This window comes from Podarcis pityusensis (assembly GCF_964106645.2).
Source record: "Podarcis pityusensis genome assembly, chromosome: 13".
Lineage (NCBI taxonomy): Eukaryota > Metazoa > Chordata > Lepidosauria > Squamata > Lacertidae > Podarcis > Podarcis pityusensis.
Genome location: NC_138038.1, coordinates 25531771 through 25550528, shown reverse-complemented (window position 1 = coordinate 25550528; position 18758 = coordinate 25531771). Strand labels below are relative to the sequence as shown.

General features: G+C 45.4%; 1 protein-coding gene across 5 annotated transcripts in view; it reads left to right on the top strand.

The window, feature by feature from the left end:
• WIPF2 (WAS/WASL interacting protein family member 2) overlaps window positions 1-17384 on the top strand; it is a 31413-nt gene extending 14029 nt beyond the window's left edge. For all 5 annotated transcript variants that reach the window (XM_080978337.1, XM_080978341.1, XM_080978340.1 and 2 more), the window contains 7 exons: window positions 3088-3200; window positions 3332-3464; window positions 5350-5463; window positions 6953-7615; window positions 8915-9127; window positions 10244-10345; window positions 11888-17384. In XM_080978337.1, coding sequence (XP_080834463.1) covers window positions 3144-3200; window positions 3332-3464; window positions 5350-5463; window positions 6953-7615; window positions 8915-9127; window positions 10244-10345; window positions 11888-11928 — 1323 coding nt within the window. In that variant the 5' untranslated portion in view covers window positions 3088-3143 and the 3' untranslated portion in view covers window positions 11929-17384. The remainder of the gene's footprint in view (window positions 1-3087; window positions 3201-3331; window positions 3465-5349; window positions 5464-6952; window positions 7616-8914; window positions 9128-10243; window positions 10346-11887) is intronic.
• The last annotated feature ends 1374 nt before the right edge of the window (window positions 17385-18758 follow it).

The following is an 18758-nucleotide window of genomic DNA, read 5'->3' as shown; positions in this document are numbered from 1 at the left end:
TTTGGGACCAGAGATAGGCAAGGTGCAGCCCTCCAGATGTGATAGTGGACTGCAGTTCCTATCAACCTCTGCCAGCATGGCCAGTGATCAACGATGCTGAGAGTTGTCGTCCAGCAACACCTGGAGGGCACCACTTTGGGAATCTGTTTTAGGGGAAATAGCTGATGCAAGCATCCTCTTTCACATCTCTGTATCCACGAAGGTCAGAAGCATTTCTTTAAAAACAAAGTTTTTTTCAGGTTTGGAAACTGCAGGTGCCCTAGAGCATATCCAGAATAGATGTGTGTTCTTGCAGCTTCTTTTAATTTCACATGTGGGAAACGTTTTTAGTGGATTGTGCCTTTCGGCTGGGAAATACCTACTTTTGCCTGCTCTTGTGGTGGTGGAGATGCCTGGAGTTGCGGTCTCACAAGCTTTTTTCATTCAGTATTGGACTTGCTTTTTAGCCAGTATTTTAAAAAGCTTCACACCTCCTCTGGCAGAGCTGGGGTTTGGCAAAGGTATCCGGTCTCTTAAGTACTATTATGGGTTGCCTTGCATGAGGGTTTCAGGGGAGTCAGCTTTCTTGGCAGCTCCTCCTTGGTTGGAGTTAATCAGAACTCCATTCCTCTGCTTTGCCTTGAGCTGCTGCAACTCCCTTCCTTGGACGGGCAGGTGCTGAAACCGGGTGCATTCCACTAGCATTAGACTGGCTTGTCTGTAATAGTTCCGACTGGTAATTTGATGTCATTGGGCTTGTGCTTCTGACAGGTATCGGCATTGTGTATCTAGGGTGAATCACACCCCTTCTTCCTGTATCTGCTTCGTCCAAAGTATTTCTGTGGTGACGTGGTGGTGGATGTTTCTGCCTGTCAATCAGGTTATGCTGAGCCTGCTATAGCACTACCAGCTAACGTAGTGCTGTATTAAAACTGAACTCCTGTTCACTTTTCCAGGGTATAGGTTGGCCTGCACAGAAGTGTCAGAAGCATCCTTGCACATTCTTATTCCCAGTTATGGGATATGAACATGTCGAATTCTTTGATCCCCACCCTCCCTCACCAGACTTCAAGTGCTTTTGACACTGGGAATTTTCCAGGCTCACTTATTATAGTTGTGTTCACGAAATATATTCACCAGGGGGCGGTTTTCATTATGAGTCAATCTGCTCTACAAATCGAAACTAGTTTTATATCACTTAAATTGTCACGGCTTCCTTCGGAGAACTGTTGGAACGGTCGATTTGGGAGAGTGTTGCGTATGTTGTTAAGAGATCTTTGGTCTCTTCACAAGACTATAGTTGTCTGGGGTGGTTCCTTGGTTGGGAACCATGGCAGTTAAATGAGTTTCTTTCAAACCTGATTAAATTTGTGGTATACCTATGTTCAGAGTGTCACTTGTTAGGAGGCTGTTTACTGTACTTTTCCGTCTATAAGATGCCCCCATGGATAAGACGCCCCATATTTTTGGGGACTCAAATTTCAGAAAATGGGGGAAGATTACACAGGGTTGTTCGGCTTTTTGGGGGGGGGGGATTGCCATAAATCGCTCACCTGCACATGTCACAAAATCCGCCTCCTTTCTGTCCCCTCGCCAGCAGAAGCTGCTGATTGCCCGCCCAATTGCCACAGTGTCAGCCAGTCAACACCACCCATTGACGCAGCAACCAATCACACACACAATAACCGCTAACAGACGCAGCAGCAACCAATCAAACGTCCACCCTATTCACTATCCATGTATAAGACGTCCCCAATTTTTTAGCAATATTTTTCAGGGAAAAAATAGAGTCTTATACATGGAAAAGTATGGTACCTCCGTATGAGAAAGGGTTTTAAAAATAAACAAGAAAACTAGAAATCTGGGTACCATAGCTAAAATTCTGTATATCGTACAGAGGTATGAGCACACTTGACTTCTACCTGCTACCACTCTTTTCCTTTATCCTTCCATTTTGTTGGCTAGTTCCGTGGCTTATGCAAAAGATGGTAGAGAGCAGCTCAGAATGCCAGCAATGGTAAATGATAGCACAATATAAAACAGCCCTTCCTTAATCTTATTCTGTGAACTGCCCTGAGACCTCCGGGTATAGGGCGTAGTAATGTTAAGTTCTCGAGAATATTCTCGACTAATGAGAATATTAGAGAATTTTCATTTAAAATAGGAGAACATTCATTTTACTGCATTGAAAATGATATAATTAGTTAATATGCATGTTTATTCATGAGTAAACTTGTTTAGATGGCAACCAAAAACTGTACAGATACTTTTATTCAGTGGGGTAATGCATTGAATTCACAGTCTTTGATTTTTTGCACCAAACTTGAATTTGAAAATTCAGCGTGAATGACTCACGTTAATCACTAAGCCTGCCACTAACTTAAACTACTTACACTGGCAATATCACAGTTTGACTTATTGTTTACTAGATTTTTTAAATGTGGATTGTAAAACCAGTTCTTACATTAGAACTTACAGTTTGTGGAGAATATTCTCCGGAGAATTTTCTAGCAGAGAATATTCTCACCTCACATCACTATCATCATCATCATCATCATCATCATCATCATCATCTCTGTTGATAATCCAGTAAAACGTGGGGTGGCTTTTTTGCGGGGTGGGGGGGAGAGTGGAATACTTGAGTTGTCATTTTTATTTTTAAACTGCATTTCACTTTTTCAGTTAAGGCAGATAATTTTGATTTACCTGTTGCCCTCCATGTGTGCCCCAAAGTTGTTTTGAATATGGTCTATATTGCATGTGTGTCACCTGGGTCTGCAGCTTCAAAGCTTGCTTGCAGCGACCATCGTTTCCCCTCGCCTCTAAAGCATTTTAGTTCTTATCCTGGTGTGTTGTTTATTATGAAGTGGTGCTCCTGCTTCTATTGTGTTTATTTTCTTAACTGCCTTGCAGTCACCTTGTATGAAATACTCTTTTTTTTTTTAATCAGCTGAATAAAATACTTACCTCAATGGCATTTTCTCATGACAGGTAGTGAAGTGGGTATGAAACTGCAACAATGCCCACCAGGTTCCATCACTGCCTTCTATTTCATTTGCTGTTGTTTCTCCTTCGTAACAGTTTTCTGTTTCACCCCTGTCATTGCAGGTTTATGAGTGACCAAAAGTTCTTTTTACACTGAGTCGGCAGGGAGTGGGGCAAAGATGCCAATACCTCCTCCCCCTCCCCCTGGACCACCCCCACCCCCAACTTTCAATCAGGTAGGTGGTCCTCCTGTCCCTGCTGTCCACATCCAAAGAGCCCTGCTGAGAAGCATTCACAGGGGCACCCAAGAACTACTCCTGTGCTTCCCTTTCTCCACTTAACCTGGTTGCCGATCTTCTCCTTTCAGGCTAACACAGATCCTCCAAAACTGAACAGGGATGAGCAGCGAGGGAGGGGAGCCTTGCTGCAAGACATCTGTAAAGGGGCCAAGTTGAAAAAGGTGACCCAAGTCAATGACCGGAGTGCACCCGTCATTGAGAGTAAGCATGGGGTCTGGGGCAGTTGCAATATGATATTTGCTATCTAATTGGGAAAGCTCTCAGTGATCCCCCCCCCGCCCAATTTCCAGATGGTGCTCAGCCCTTCTGTTGAGCATTCACTCTTAAAAGAATTCAGTAGCAGGTATGGGAGGAAATGGCCTAGAATCTCTACAAACAGAGGCATCAGGTGATGCAGGTGGGGAGGGAGAGGGCTGTGGCCCATAACATTGCCCTTGGGGTGAGGCTTTTGCTTACATTTGTCTGTTTGATACGCTGTGTGCTTGATCTGGCTTTGTGCTGTATGAGGAGTTGGGGAAAGACAGAAGGGCCGGAAGGGGAGGACTCTTCCCCCCACTTGCACTGCAGCATGTGGCTGGGTTCAGTCAGTTGAGTTACCTGGAGTCATTTGCTGGCATACGCCGCGAGTCATTCTCAACATGCCACCCCATTTCCCTACTTTACTCCTGAGCAGAACTTTGCAGGAGTAGCAATTAATGACTGCGCTGCTCGGGTCACTTCTCAGCGTGTACCTTCTGTGCTGAACTCACTCATAGCTTGTGGAACTTGGTGGTCTGGATTGCATACCTTCGTGGAATCATAGAATTGGAAATGATCACGAGAGTCATCTAGTCCAACCCCCTGCAATGCAGGACTCTTTTGCCCCATGTGGGACTCAAACCCACGACCCTGAGATGAAGAGTCTCAGGCTCTTCAGACTGAGCTGTCAGTAGCTCTCTCACTTGATCTGTTGGGGGAAAGGTTGTGCAGTCAGTCCCTTTGTTTTGTGACTGAGGCCATCATTCCCTCTGACAGCGTAAAGCATAGAAGCCTCCTTTTTTGGCAGCATGAGTTCTTGCACAGTCCCCCTCTGTATGCCAGCATAAGAAGAGCCTTGCTGCATCAGACCAAAGGTCTAGCTAATCCAACATTCCCACCATGGCCAGTCAGATGCCTCTGGGAAGCTCACAAGCAGCACTCTCCTGTCTGCATTTGTAGTTGCAAAAAATGTTCTCTTTGTTCTCTGAAGGAAGGCAGCAAACTACCTCCTAAACTGCACAGGTCCCAGTGCTGCAAATGCTTGAAATAAAGTGTTGCAGTTAGCAGTAAAATAAAACTGGCAGCTGCACACTTAAATCCTCGGAAACAGGTGTCTCTAAATCCTGGTGTGAAGGTAAATGCACAGCCTACGATGTATTCGTGCTTAGCTCTTTAAGCAGCAGCCGCTGTCTGATACCCATGTGATCTTGAGCAGTAAAGTTATTACCTTCTCTGCTTTCATACTGCCACTTCAGGAGGAGATGACTCCAATACCACTGGGTCTTTTCCTTGCCCACATGCTGAGAAGCAGCATCTTGAGTAAAAGAATATGGTGGAGGCTGCCTATGTAAAGCCCAGAAGAGAAGAACCATAGCTCAGTGTAGAGTAGAGCAGAGCGTCTCTTTAGAGCATCTCTCGTGTACAGCAGAGCCTCTACTTATGACCGCCTCTACTTGGGTTCAATCCAAGTCGCAACCGCGGCAAACCCAGAAGTAAATACCGGGTTTGCCGCGATTCGCGCACACACAGAAACGGCTGTTTGCACACGCACAGAAGCGGCTGCTGCCATCTGCACATGCACACAATGGTACCAGCGACCCATTTCGCCTTAAGGACGGGCCGCCGGAATGAATTATGGTGGTAAGTAGAGGTTCCACTGTAATTAGAAAGCCCCAGGGTCAATCCCTGGCACCTCCAGTTAGAGCTGGGGGAAATTCCTGCCTGAAACTGAGCGGCTTGGATCTACGGTCTGTCTCAGAATAAGGTAGTTCCCTATGTTCCTGAGGTGGTATTTAAAAAAAATGTGTTTAGAAATTAAATAAATAACCCAGGGGCCTTTTTCTTCCAGAATCCAAGGGCAGTGGCGGCTACAACTCCGGTGCATCCCCTCTGCCACCAAAGGGCGGCCTCTTCCAGGGTGGTGTCCCCAAGCTTCGACCTGTGGGAGTAAAAGACAGTTCAGGTGAGGACCACAGAATGTGGACTGGACTAGACTGAATAAAAGTCGTTTAAATCATGATTTGTGAAATACCAGACATTGAACCTTGTGTTTGAGTGATCAAGTCCCCTAGCTCCTGCGAAGAGTGATCGCAACTTGGTTTTGAGAGCAAGTCCATGCCTTATTGAAACGATCAGGAAAATTTATGGTGGGTTGTAGTGGCACTTAATGCCTGTGGAGCTGAGCCTAGTCAGGCTTAATAACAAGGGTGGAAACCATGTCTCCTCCCCCACCTGTCTGCCTGTGTATTACTGGTGTATTACAGGACTTCTTGCTTCTACGTGAACTTACTTGGACCTCTAGATCTTCTTCTGAGGTCCCCCTTTGGATACTCTGGCCATCTAAGGTGAAGCTGGTGGTGGCCATGAGTGGGTTTTTGAGGGTAGGGGTGAAGCGCACCCTGTCTATGGAATGCCTTCCCCAAAGAGACATGTGTGTTTACATTACCTCTGATAAGTTTCTGTTCTGAATTTTAATATCGATCATTGTTTGACTTGATTATTTAACTTGTTGGCCGCTGTGAAAATCCCTTGGGGTTGAACACTGTCATTCAGTTACTGTGTGTGTATTATTTGTTGACCTCCCCTTCATATGACTATATTAAGGCAGTTTACAACAAAATGCATTAAGTACAGCACAATATAAAATTGTATTTAAAAAACAGAAACTAATTTTTAAAAACTGCCTCAATGGAGAAAAGTATAGGCAAGTGAATGGTTATACTTCTGGGGGAGATGATAGAAAATTACCAGCAAGGAGTCCTGCCGAATCTCTGCTGGAAGAGCATTCCACAGCAAGGGACCATCAACACTTAACACCTGACTTATAGTTGAAGCCAGTTAGGCTTCTGAAACATGGGTGAGAAGAGAGAGAAGTTAAGGGGCAACAAGGAGCTTGAAAGCTGAGAATCCAGTGAGGAAAAGTTGCACTGGAAAGTAGGAGGCAGCGGGCTCCGAAGGAGCTGCATGTGGACGTAGGGTTGGCCAAGGATAAAGTGCTGGAAGTGAGGGCTTTCTCAGTGCTTGGAGATGAGGGGTGGTGTGCTGTTAATGCCAGGAAGGCCAAGTGGGTTGAACAGGCAAGGGAATCAGAGGACCCTTGTTCAGGAAGCTGTAGATGTAGGAAGTTAATGGACGGAATAACAGAATTTTGCAGCCCTAAATGAGTGAATTGTCCAAAGCTTTAGCTGCCTGCCAGGATTCCATTGGCAATCAAGAAGTCGCCCTTTTCTTTCCCCTGATGTCCCTTCTATGTCCAGCAATTAAAATTTGACTTGCCTCGTTCATCCCTTCTGCTGTGGGAAACATTTGTGTCCAGACACCTGAAAACCTCCCAGTCATTTAGAATATAGGCTCTGCATGAACAGTATATCACTGGCTTTATATTGGAAGGAGATGTTGATCTATTTCGCTTCTCTAACAAGCAACTCTGTGCTGTCTTTCCTTGGTTTCAGAAAGTCCCTCTGGGAAGCAGTGCCTCCAGGTCCCTGGGTCCAGATCAGCGGCTCCGCGGCCCCCGGTGTCTGCAACCAGCAGCCGGCCCCAAGATGACGCTGACAACAGCCGGGCTTCCCCTCCGGAACTTCCGCGCATGCAGAGACCTTCCTTGCCAGATCTCTCGCGGCCAAATACCGCCAGCGGCACCGGCATGAAACACAGTTCATCGGCTCCGCCGCCTCCACCCCCGGGACGCCGAGCCAACGCACCCCCTGCCCCTCCTCCCATGCACAGCAGCAAAGCACCTTCCTACAACCGCGAAAAGCCCTTGCCACCAACGCCAGGACAGCGGCTCCCAGGGACTCGGGATGGACCGCCGGCTCCTCCCCCTATCAAGCCGCCCCCTTCCCCAGTGAATATCCGAACGGGACCAAGCAGTCAGGGCCAGTCTCTGGCGCCCCCTCCTCCACCTTACCGCCAACCCCCCGGTGTACCCAACGGCCCCGCCAGCCCCACCAACGAGTCCGCTCCCGAGCTTCCGCAGAGACACAATTCCTTGCATCGAAAGACACCAGGGCCTGGGAGGGGTATGGCTCCTCCCCCGCCCCCTTCAGCCTCCCCTTCTTTACAGAGCAGTCGGCCCCCACCTCCTGCCCGTGACCCTCCAAGCCGGGGCGCAGGTAAGAGCATCTCCTAGCCCTTGTTTGTGAAAAACTGGAAGTGGTCTTGGCGTTGACAGCCTCTTGTTAATCTCTCAAGAGAAAAAAATGCCTTCTTGTCCATAGTCTCCGATCTTGGTGCCAGGATGTGTACGCGGTGGGTTTAAGAAGGTTAGGAATGGCCTGTTTTCATGCTCTGTAGTATAGCAGCTACGAGTGGGCTGTGAATTAGGAAGTTTTCAGTTTGAACCATACCTTTGCCACAAACTTGCTAGGTGTCACCTGGCCAAGCCACAAATTCACAGTCTCAGTTGTTTCCAAAGGCATACTCTTCTTCCATTGTCTCCCAAGGCAGATGGATGCCAGCGAAGAGTTGTCACTCCTCTTAAATCTGCAGGTGAAACATTTGAAAGCTCGAAAGAGCTGTACAAAGACAAGGATGATGGTGTGGATGTGCAGTTTCCGTTGTTTTAAGTTGTGGCCAATTTTTGACCCTGCTGGCTGTGGCTTGTGGGAGTTTTGAGTCCAACTCAGCACCCGAAGGACCAGCTTCCCTATCCCAGGCATCGTGCACAAAGGGTACTGCCACCATAGCATGTTACTGGTGCTTGGAAGACTGGAATATAAATTCAAGTTTCACAGCGAGAGTCTTTCCTACCAAGACATGTGGGATCGAATTTAGTTTTCTGTGTTGTGCAGAAAAGCATGCCTTGCCCTCCTAACAGCTGACTTGCTAGAAAGGACCCTGCAGCTTCATAGTTATTAAAAAGCAGGTCATTAATTAGTAGATGCTCGTGCTTTCCGGAACAGCGACAACAAAAAGCAGGTATTACATTCTTGTCCTACAAATAAGCCTACCTGTTTAGTGTGGGGTGTTTGTTACTGTGGAGCACAGTCATCTGATCAGCCTATTTTGTGCTCAGATCGTGACTCCCCATGCAGCTGCAAACCCTCCAAAAAGAAGCAGAGAGGACAGTTGGTACAGGTATGTTGCGATCAGAACGCAGCAATTTTACAGTCACTTATGCGCACAATGCTCACCAAGGGCTTGGTAGCCTACAACTCGCCATGCTAAGGGTCACATAGGTGAATTAGCCTCTTCAATAAGTAAGAAAATTCCTTAATGGAGTTGGGAGGTCAGGAAAAGAAACCCGGAACCCTATATAGCAGGTGCAAGGAAAAGACAAGGCTGTCAAGGACCTGCAGAGCCAATGATGTTGATGGAAGGCCTAGGGCTATTTGCCTAGGGAACTCTGCTTTTCCCTTTTTTGGCTACTAAGCTAGCTCATGAAATCCTGACCTGGGAAATTTCCTTTGCAGCCCCTCCACCGCCACCACCCATGATCCGAAATGGCGGTAGAGATGCGCCTCCGCCTCCCCCACCCTACAGAATGCACGGGACGTCAGACCCTACGAGCCGTGGGAAACCCCCACCCCCACCCACCAGGACGCCAGTTGGACCTCCTCCCCCTCCCCCACCCATGAGAAATGGACACCGGGACTCTATTTCCACTGTCAGGTCTTTCTTAGGAGGTGAGTAGAAAGAACCTGCTGTTACCTTAAATTATAGGTGTCAGGTGCATTTAAGTTGGCTTTGAGACATGTGCTGGATTCAAAGAAAAACCAGCCTGCCCAGAATTACGATACTTCTGCTGGTTTGGCTGGTATCGGTGGCTATGAAAAATACTGCGATCGGCCAGGAAGAAGTGTGTGTGTGTTGGGGATGAAACTTCATTCATACAAGCTTAGGAAGCATCTCTAAAATGAAAGACACTGGCATAGACGTGTTAGCATAGACTGCCAAGTCATAGTATGGCTTGGCATGAATGAGTGACCCTGTGGGTTCCCAGAGAGGAGATTGCTGCAGTTTTGCTCCTCCTTTCATCCTGCTGATGCTGCGCTGCTGTGAGCTAAGCCATGGTTTCCCCTAATGCTATGTCTAAATTCGGGTTCATGGCTTTTCTTGCTCCAGACAAACTCAGCGTGTCCAGCCGCAGAACAAACATTGCCAACATCTCATGGTTGGTCTGAAGCAAAATAGACCAAATGTCTGAAGCTAAGCCAAACTGTGGCTTCACTTCTAGCAACCTGGAAAAGGAGATGCAAAGTTCTCTGGGAACTTCTTTATTATCCTTCGTTGGGTTTGGCTTAGCATGTGTACAGATGGAGTCGCTCTCTCCCTTTTGGTGTTGACAGCTTGTTAAGCATCTGATGCTTTGAATTATATATCCACTGGATGCTTTTATTTATAGTCTGTACCAGTTTATTTTAGGTACATTTCATTTTGTACAGAATGCCCAAACAGCTACTTGGAAAAGCAGTGACACAAACTATATATATAGATAGGTATATCTATAGGAATGTTGAAATGCTGACTCATGCCCATTCTGACACTCTACACAAAGCTCTTATTACCAGGTGACTCTGATTTCCTGGTGGATTCTGCCCTCAGTCTGTCATCTGCATATAATGGTGACCAAAATTTGGCACCTGGAGAGAGCGGCCCCTAGCCTTACTTTCAGGGTGGGGCTGCTTCAAGTTTTGCCATTTTAGCCATCATTCAGGGTTTTATGGATGCGAAAAGTCGGGCAGTGGGAATCCTTCAGACCAGAAATGGTTTTCAGGCCTTATTTTCCTCCTTTTCTGCAGATGACTTTGAATCTAAATACTCCTTTCATCCAGTGGAAGATTTCCCAGCGCCAGAAGAGTTCAAGCACTTCCAGAAGATTTATCCCAGCAAAACGAATAGAGGTGAGCACTGATTTGGCTCACATCTGCTTATTGGTCTCCCAGGTATCTGGCTGATAGTTCATAAAGCAAACTATTTTCAGCTCCATGCTTGAAAATTTGGCAAGTTGTGATAAACAATTTAATTCCATGGGACTGAGAATATGGCTTGCGAGCATTACGAATGAGATGATTTTATTTAAAATCATCAACAATTCCTTCATTCTGTTTCCGGGCCTTCAAATTATACAAACTGTGCAGTCTTGCATAAATTTAACACTGGTTCTGATTTAGACTTGTCCAAGTTCATTGTGCTTTTGTGAAGAAGAGGGAATGCAGGAGGTAGTTACAGGAGCAGCTGCAGAAGCAGACTGACTGGGGAGCCCTGGGGGTGGGAACGTGATGACTCTGTGCTCTTCATGGCAAAGGATTTGCTGGAATGGGCTGAACAAGATGCAGAAGCCTAGCTACCTGGAAAACATGAGAACGATGTGCAAGTTTGAAGTGGCACAACGGGTTAGCATGTCTGGCTGTTAATCAGAAGGTTGGTGGTTTGAGCCCACCCAGGGATGGCTGTGGGCAGGATTCCTTCACTGCAGGGGCTTGGACTAGATGTCCTTTGGGGTCCCTTCCAACTCTACAGTTCTATGATTCAGTATGATTCAGTTTTTGTTTTTTGTTTTTGTTTTGTTTTTTGCTAAACTCAAATCTGCATCTTGCAATGGTGGGGAACTGAATTTGGCTAGCGCAGCAAATTATTATCTTCCCCCATCCCATGTGGACCAGGTTTTATAGATGGACAGATCCATCCACCTGTAAGTCACCTGGTGTCACAGTGGTGCCAGGTCATCCTTTTTTCACCCAACAGGTCTTGCATGGCACTTTACAAGGGATTTCAAAACACTTGACTGTCAGCTGATAGCCTGGCCTTGCTGAGCACTTGGTACGGGGCTTTGCAGTCCCAGCTGATCAGTAATGCCTGCAAAGCCCCCTTCAGCTGAGCTTATTACCTGCCCTGCACTTGATGTCAGGTGTAGGGCAAGTGGATGCAGCTTGGCAAAAATAGCCTCCTGGGCCAAACAGGGAGGCCTGGGTCTAATGAGGTCTGCACCTAGAGGTTCCTCAGCCCTGGCAAAATGACTACCTAGGGATAGCAGTAGCAATGTGGAAACTTTGTATTGATTATTGGGAGGTTATTGATTTTGTTTTGTTTTGTATTTTGTATCTGATTTTCTATTGTGAACTATCCTTGTTCTCATTTTCTGTTGTAAACCATCCTGGGATCTTTGGGTGAAGGGTGGTATACTTACTACTACTACTACTACTACTACTAATAATAATAATCTCTTTTGCTTTGTGTAATGTTTGATGTAGTACAGTATTTTAAATTTTTTTTTTTTGGAAGCCGCCCAGAGTGGCTGGGGAAGCCCAGCCAGATGGGCGGGGTATAAATAATATATTATTATTATTATTATTATTATTATTATTATTATTATCAGCATGTTTGTAGAGCCTAACTTCCTATGGTGATGCATCTGTGGCATTAACAGTCTATTTCTTTTTCAGCTACTCGTGGGGCCCCTCCTCTGCCTCCCATCCCAAGGTGAAAAACAGCAGCTGGGCATGGTTCCACAGCACCAAAAAAAAATGGACCTATGTTCTCAGATTTTCCCCTCCCTTCCCTTCCCTCAGAAACCTGCATGAAAAATACATTCCTGCTGTTGATTCCCCCGACTCCCAAACTGTTTCAAGAACCCGGACAAGCCTACCATTACTCACTTCCATCTATGCATTTCATACCTGGACTTAAAAGGACGTCTCTTGGCACAGCTGGCTGAGAACCCTTTTCTGCAGATCTGTGTGGGTTTCTCATTTCCCTTGCCATTCGTGTCATGGAGGGAAGAGCCACCCCAGTTCATAAACAACTACTGTTCAAGATCAAGGGTCCAGTGAATATTTTCCAGAAACGCAGGCCAAACAGGACTGTTTTGGATCTCTGGGCCAGGTTGAAGCAACTGATCTTTGCCTATCGTAGGGCAGAGAAATGCCTGCGAAGTGGGGAATTCTGGTTTTTTTCTTTTTAAGAGGTGAGCGTTAGAAGGACTGAAATAGCTATTCCGTTTTTGAATGCAGACACTACATACTAACACGTTAAAATTGTGGTTAACTTGAAGAGAGGAGGGGAGAAAATTAGTATAAACAGCATTGCTTGGAGCTAATTCTAAATGGGGAAAGCTATACAAATGTAGCAGCATCCATGATAGCACAAGTGAAATTCAGGGTGCACATTTACACTCCATCGCTGCAGCGCTCCTTGTCCTGCAGATCTGAAGCTGTCATCTTTCCCTTGAGTGTCGGCTGCTAGCATTCCAGTACAAGTCCCTGTGACTCCTAATAATGCCGATTATAATCTGTCAGCCGCTACTGCCACACGTATGGCATTGCCATGGGCGCAAATGTCGCGGCCATGCAGGGCAGAGTGCACTTTAGGTCCCAAGTTGTAGTTGTTGTTCAGACTGTGACATTGACTGTCTTGCCTCTTCGGAAAGATCACTTCCTACTGTTTCCACGAATGAAGTCACGGCCCCATCTTGTCTCCTCCAGCCGTGGGTAGCTTTGAGAAGGAGTTGTCCAATGTATTAATGCCCTCTGGCAGCAGGCGTGTTTTGGGGGCTTACCATTGTGCTGAGGGTTGAGTGGGTCCCGGCTGCCTGCCCACCCTGAGGCACCGGAAGGAAGTCAGATAGGGAAGCATTCAGCTCTGGTTATGAGTGGTATCCTATTCCAAGCAGCGCCCCCCCCAGCCAGTGTGTGCAAATGCAAACGGTTAAACGGTAAATTGATCACTCCTAACTTGGAGTTGATCGTTGTGACGGTTAATAATCCACTCCAGCAAAGTAGCTGCTAAGGTTGGGGGTGACTAGAGAGCCCCCTTCATGCAATATATTTTGTACACAGGTGATCATGTTCTCGGTGCTTCTTGCACACGAGGAGGAGGAGGAGAGTTGCCATCTGTGCACGTGACTGTTGGGGTGCTTGTTGCTCCCCCTGTGGAAGTGTCGCCTGTGCAATCTAGGTGTCTTGGTTGTAGCACGGAAAACCTGGCCTGCCATCGGAGGGAGATCTCAGAGTGCTTGATTTGGGGCTTGAGGTCAGAGCAGCGGCATTCTCATTTGCCTTTTTACCAGTAAGCAAGAAATACACTCCAGTTGTAGATTGCACATGTTCTTCTTGGTGTGGCTTTGTCTCCATGCGTGGTGGCCTGCTCGGAAATCACTGCTACACTGCTTCCCAGAAGTAGATGCATCCCATTCTCTGCTGAACACTATTGATCCTGAAACAGAAGCAGAACTCCTGTCATCTTCTTGGCCCCTGCTCTTTATACTTGATGCAGATGGTTATAACATCAGACCTAGCTAGCTAGCTGGTTGATTTTTTTTTTTTTTTTTGCCTTACACAGTACTTCTGTCATGTGATTGGTACCAGATTTGTTATAATTATTGTGTATATTTACTCTTGAATAACTTGCAGGTTGGGAAATACGTGTTATAATCATAAATATTGATCTATTTTGTATGTTGTAAAAAGTTTGTAATATAGGATCAAGGTAGGCTTGCTGGCCATACACTACAAAAGCTCCCTCACCTTCTACTTAATCTTTTTTTTTTTTTTTTTTTTTTAAAGGATGATGGAAATTCATCCACTTTTATGTTAATGACCAGGCAGTCCCTCATGTTGAGGGCTAATGCTTGGTTGGAGGAATTCCTTTTTTCTTCTGGAGGAAAATTAAGTCTTACCCAGCATAGCTTGCTGGGAAGAGAAGTTAAATGCACTGTGCATTTTTGATGTGTGTTTAATTTTTATTAAAGATTATGTTCCCTATAATGTTAGCTTCCCGTAGATAAACCCTTTGTGAAGCAACTGTGAAGGGGGTTCCTAAGTTCAAAATGGCAGTGGAATTAAAACTTCTTAAATGAGGCACCTGTGTTATACTTGCACATTCTGGGCCAAAGCACTGCTTTCTTCCTCCTTCCTTTTTCCCCATGTTAGGTCTGTTTTTATTGCCTTGGGGGGGGACGGACGGGTTGGGGTGGGGGTGGCTTTGCATTTCCTTATTGACCAGGTGTGTTTGTACAAGGGGAACCTGGCACACAGAGAGACATTTTCCTATTTCATCCTGTCCTAAAACCTCAGACCAGGTTTATATAGCATTTTAAAAACCACAAATGTGAAACTCGCATCACCCACTACCAAGATGAAAACCTCAAATTTGCTCTCCCAGCTCATTGACTCTGCCAAAAGGTATTTGAGTTTTGCTGAAGGTGGCAGACATACTTTATGCCTGGAGACTCTTAGCAGTTAGTTTTGTTTTTAGCAAAATCAAGCAATGAAGTTTCCCCCCCCTGGGCTGTACCATTTCAGGCTGCAGATGACGGAATCACATATTTGAATACAATTCCTTCTAGAAAAAGTTTATGTATATTAAAAACCATGCTCAGCCTGGTCATCTTCTGGCATGGGTTTTTTGTTTGTTTGTATTTGTTTTCAGATAGAGGACTGAAGCATGTGTCTTTCTGTATACATCTTGAAGAACAGTCCAGGATAAGTTTTTATTGCTCCAAATATTTCCTTCTCTGAACAAAGATTCAGGAATGGTGATCAAGATACCAGTTTTGATTTCATTTCCACAGCTGTCCCTATTGATAAGTGTTTTTTTCCCCCAGGATTAGCTGCAAGAAAATGCATAGTGGCCTGATTTGCACATCATATTAAACCATAGTTAAAATAAACTGTGGTTTAATGTGAACATGCAGTGTGCTACTAGGCGCTGCTGAAGTTGTGGGTGGTTTGCTCCTGCACTCCTGGTGTTGCTATGGCTTACCATTATGTCGAAACCCACAACCTTGATTTATTTTACTCCAAACCACCAATGATTGGTAATCAAGGTTTGTTCTTGGCTTACCACTTGCGGGGTGGGTTCAGACATAACACTAAGCCATCGTTTTAAACCGTAATTTTAACTATGGCTTCATATGGAAAATAGGGACAAGACCAATCTTAAGAGTGTAATGCAGGTTGCAGCTTTTGGGCCTCATCTGCCTGGTTTCCTGAAACGGTTGCCTTACAGGTTTGGATGCTGGTTGATAGAACATAGCAGCGCAATGCAGACATGCAGGAGCCTCTATGTTGTGAAGCTGTGAAAGACGCACATGCTGCCAAGAATAACTGCACAATATTGGAGATGCAAATTCAGAGGACTGGCTGCTTACAGCTCTGAATCAGTAGTACTGTGTGTGCCATTATTCCATGGAAGTGCAGGAGATGCTCACATGTCCTGGTGCAGAACTCTGTTTTCTGAAAATGGACCTGGACCATTTTTGGGGAGTCAAAAATGGTTCTAGTCCTTTGTAGCCAACAAGAGGTGCTTGAAAACATGTGGGCAGTGCCTAGTGGAATATTAAGCAGTGGAACAGCTGGATAAGCTTACTGGTGGTCAAGGGAAAGAGAAGCCTTCATTGTTCTGTGTGGTTCATTGACACTAACGCATGACTAGCAGCATTAGAAATAGCAAATGGGGCAGAAACAGAATCATGCAAATTGGCTAAATTTGTATAATAGGTTGTAGAATTCCACATTTCTTGGTATAGGATTTGAGTTATCTTGGGTAGGTTCTTGTGTGCACACCCAGCCCTTCTCTTACTAGTCTTCCATTGTAACTGAAGTGTGAAACTGCATGAGTGTGCCAGGGCAGAGGCTGTTGTGGAGGGTGCAACACGCCCATTGTTGAATAGCAAGTTTTCAGAGTTTCACTCGCTGTGCCTTATCCTCAGGTGGCTCCCATTGGGGGTTTGTGTGTGTGGGATATTGGTCAATCTTTTGTCTCTTGCAAGCTTATATGCACTCTGTATCCTATGTTAAGCTTTGGTTTAACAGTATCATTACTGTTAAGTGAAGAAACACTACTGAGAGCCACTTCTTGTGGTTTCAAGAACTAGAATTTTGGTCTCTTGCACTGTTACTTTGTTTCATGTCTACCCTTTGCCTTTAAGATAAAACTGTCCTTTCGTTCGCCCCATGACCTTTGCTTTGCTTTTGTAAAGGTTTCGAAAAGCTTCATCTAGACTGCCTGCAAGTGAAGAATCCCAGGATTCTTGAGTCGTTTGCTGTGAGCAGAATCATGTGAGGCATCTTTCTCTGTGAGGGTTATAACATTCTTACACAATTTGCTTATCCCATTACAAGATAAGCAACTGTGTTCTTGATGTGGCATTTGGAGAAACCCTTGGTGTTTTTTAAAACCTTCGGTTTGGTGTTTGTTTTTTTGCTGTTAAAATGGTCAGAATGCTTTGAGAGAGTCTTAAATTCCATGAACTGTGAGCTATCACAATAAGCACAGACGGTTTCGGTATTCCTGTATGAATGGAGTACGTGATCAGTTTTTATACTAAGCATCCCTCTTCCTGAATTTATTTCCTAATGGGAGCTCCAAAGAGCAATTCCTGCCAGTTCCTCTAAGGCTTATTTGCAGAGGGCAGTAGTTTAAGATTTGAGTTAGCAGCAGCAGCAGCTGTATGCCCCGTTTCACAAAATTGCTGGTAGAGGGCTTGTGAGAAGGGTTAGTGAATAACTGTGCTACAAGACATACCCTGAGACTTCCAGTACAGCACAGTATCCTGCCCACTCTGCAGAGCATGTTTGTTTTCGAGGCCAGCTCCTCTCCCTCCTAAATCCATATCATTCATCATACAGTAATCCTACCTTTGTTTTTAATGGGGAAATGACTAGTCCTCGTCATTTCCGTAGAGATGAGGGTTTAACACATGAAGGTAGTATCTGGTGAAGCCTCTTGAGAGGCCGGTTGAAGAGAGGGTGGAGGGATTTTACTCTTCTTTCCAACCTACTATGTTTGATAGTGCCTCCTTCTCTTTTACTATTTCAGTACTTTGCAAGACACTGTACCTGACCCACAGTAAGTGGTGCTGTCTTTACTAAAATTGTAACTGCGTCTGCTGATGCAGAATTGAGTCTGTGTCCATGATCTAATAAATTAATCAAATACAAACAGTGGTTTGCATAATTTGTTCTCTGCCTTCAAGATGAATATTGCTAATTGAACATGTAGAGCATGGGTAAGCACAATGAAGCTTTTAATATATATATATAGATATCTTTCTCTGTTGTGTGGACTCGAGGCTACTTGAAATTTCATAAATATCTGACTAAAACCCTTCAGAATTTCCAAGCACTATGTTAGATATGGGTGCCTTGAAAGAAGCAAAGGAAGGGAAACAAACATACTTGCTTCCCATTCACTGCCACCTAGCCCTTTTCTCCCACAGGCCAGGGTTCTGATTCCCACTCAGTGACCTAGTCTCTCAGGCTATCCTACCTCACAGGGTTGCTGTGAGGATAAAATAGAGAGGGATGAGAACCTTATACACCACCTTGAGCTCCCTGGAGGAAAGGCAGATATAAATAACAAAAATACATGTATTTCTTACACGGTACACCTCATTCTAGTTCCATTTTCTCTCTCTCTCTCTCTCACAAACACACACCCGCTTGAAATGTGAGACTCTGAACAGAAATACCCCAAGGCCTCAAAAGCGTACCTAGGAGTTGGTGAAACCGGCCATGCTGAGGGCGTAAAAATGATCTATTACACTCTGGAATTTATTATGTATACGTGTGTGGCAACACAATGGCTCTATCATGACGGAGATCAAACACGCGAGACGCTTCCCATCCTCACACCGTGGCCCAAAGTTGTGCAAACTTTTCACCCTTCTCGACCTCCCTCCGGAAGCTTTGTGTACTTGGGTCACATAAAATGTAGTAAATTCTAATGTGGCTATAGTAGTATTTTTGTGGGGTGGGTTGCTGACACAACTCCTTGCTAAGGGCACAGAGGGATCCCAGGTGTGCCTCTGCAAGACCTGGACTGCACCCTTTCTTTCTATAAAAATTATTTAAGAGGAAAGGAGTAAGTCCAGATTGAAGCTGCGGTGCAAGATTGTTTAGGGCTCATTCACTAAGCTGCTTTCCTGACTGTTCAGTTGGTTTTAAAGGGCTACTATGAGAAGGGATTCGAAGCAGCTCAGTAAGGAGATGGAACCAGGGTGACGGTGCCTGTCTTAATTCCTTCTGCTCCGCTTCTTAGGTGGCCCTCAATTATGCTATTGCAATTGAAATACAAAGCAACTGTTATTCCACCTTTAGTGTACTGTATTCTAGTCAGTGCTATGCAGCGCACAGAAATGTATTCCTATCCCTCATTTGGAAAAAACCTTTCATGTGCCTCACCGACCACAGAAGAGGGATTAGTAGTCTATCTTTAAAAGTATTCTTTCTTTTGCTCTTCCATAAGCCGTGGAATTCAAGAAAGCCGCAGCCACGGGAAGCCTCGGAAGCGTTCGTCTGCTTTCCCAGCCTGCAA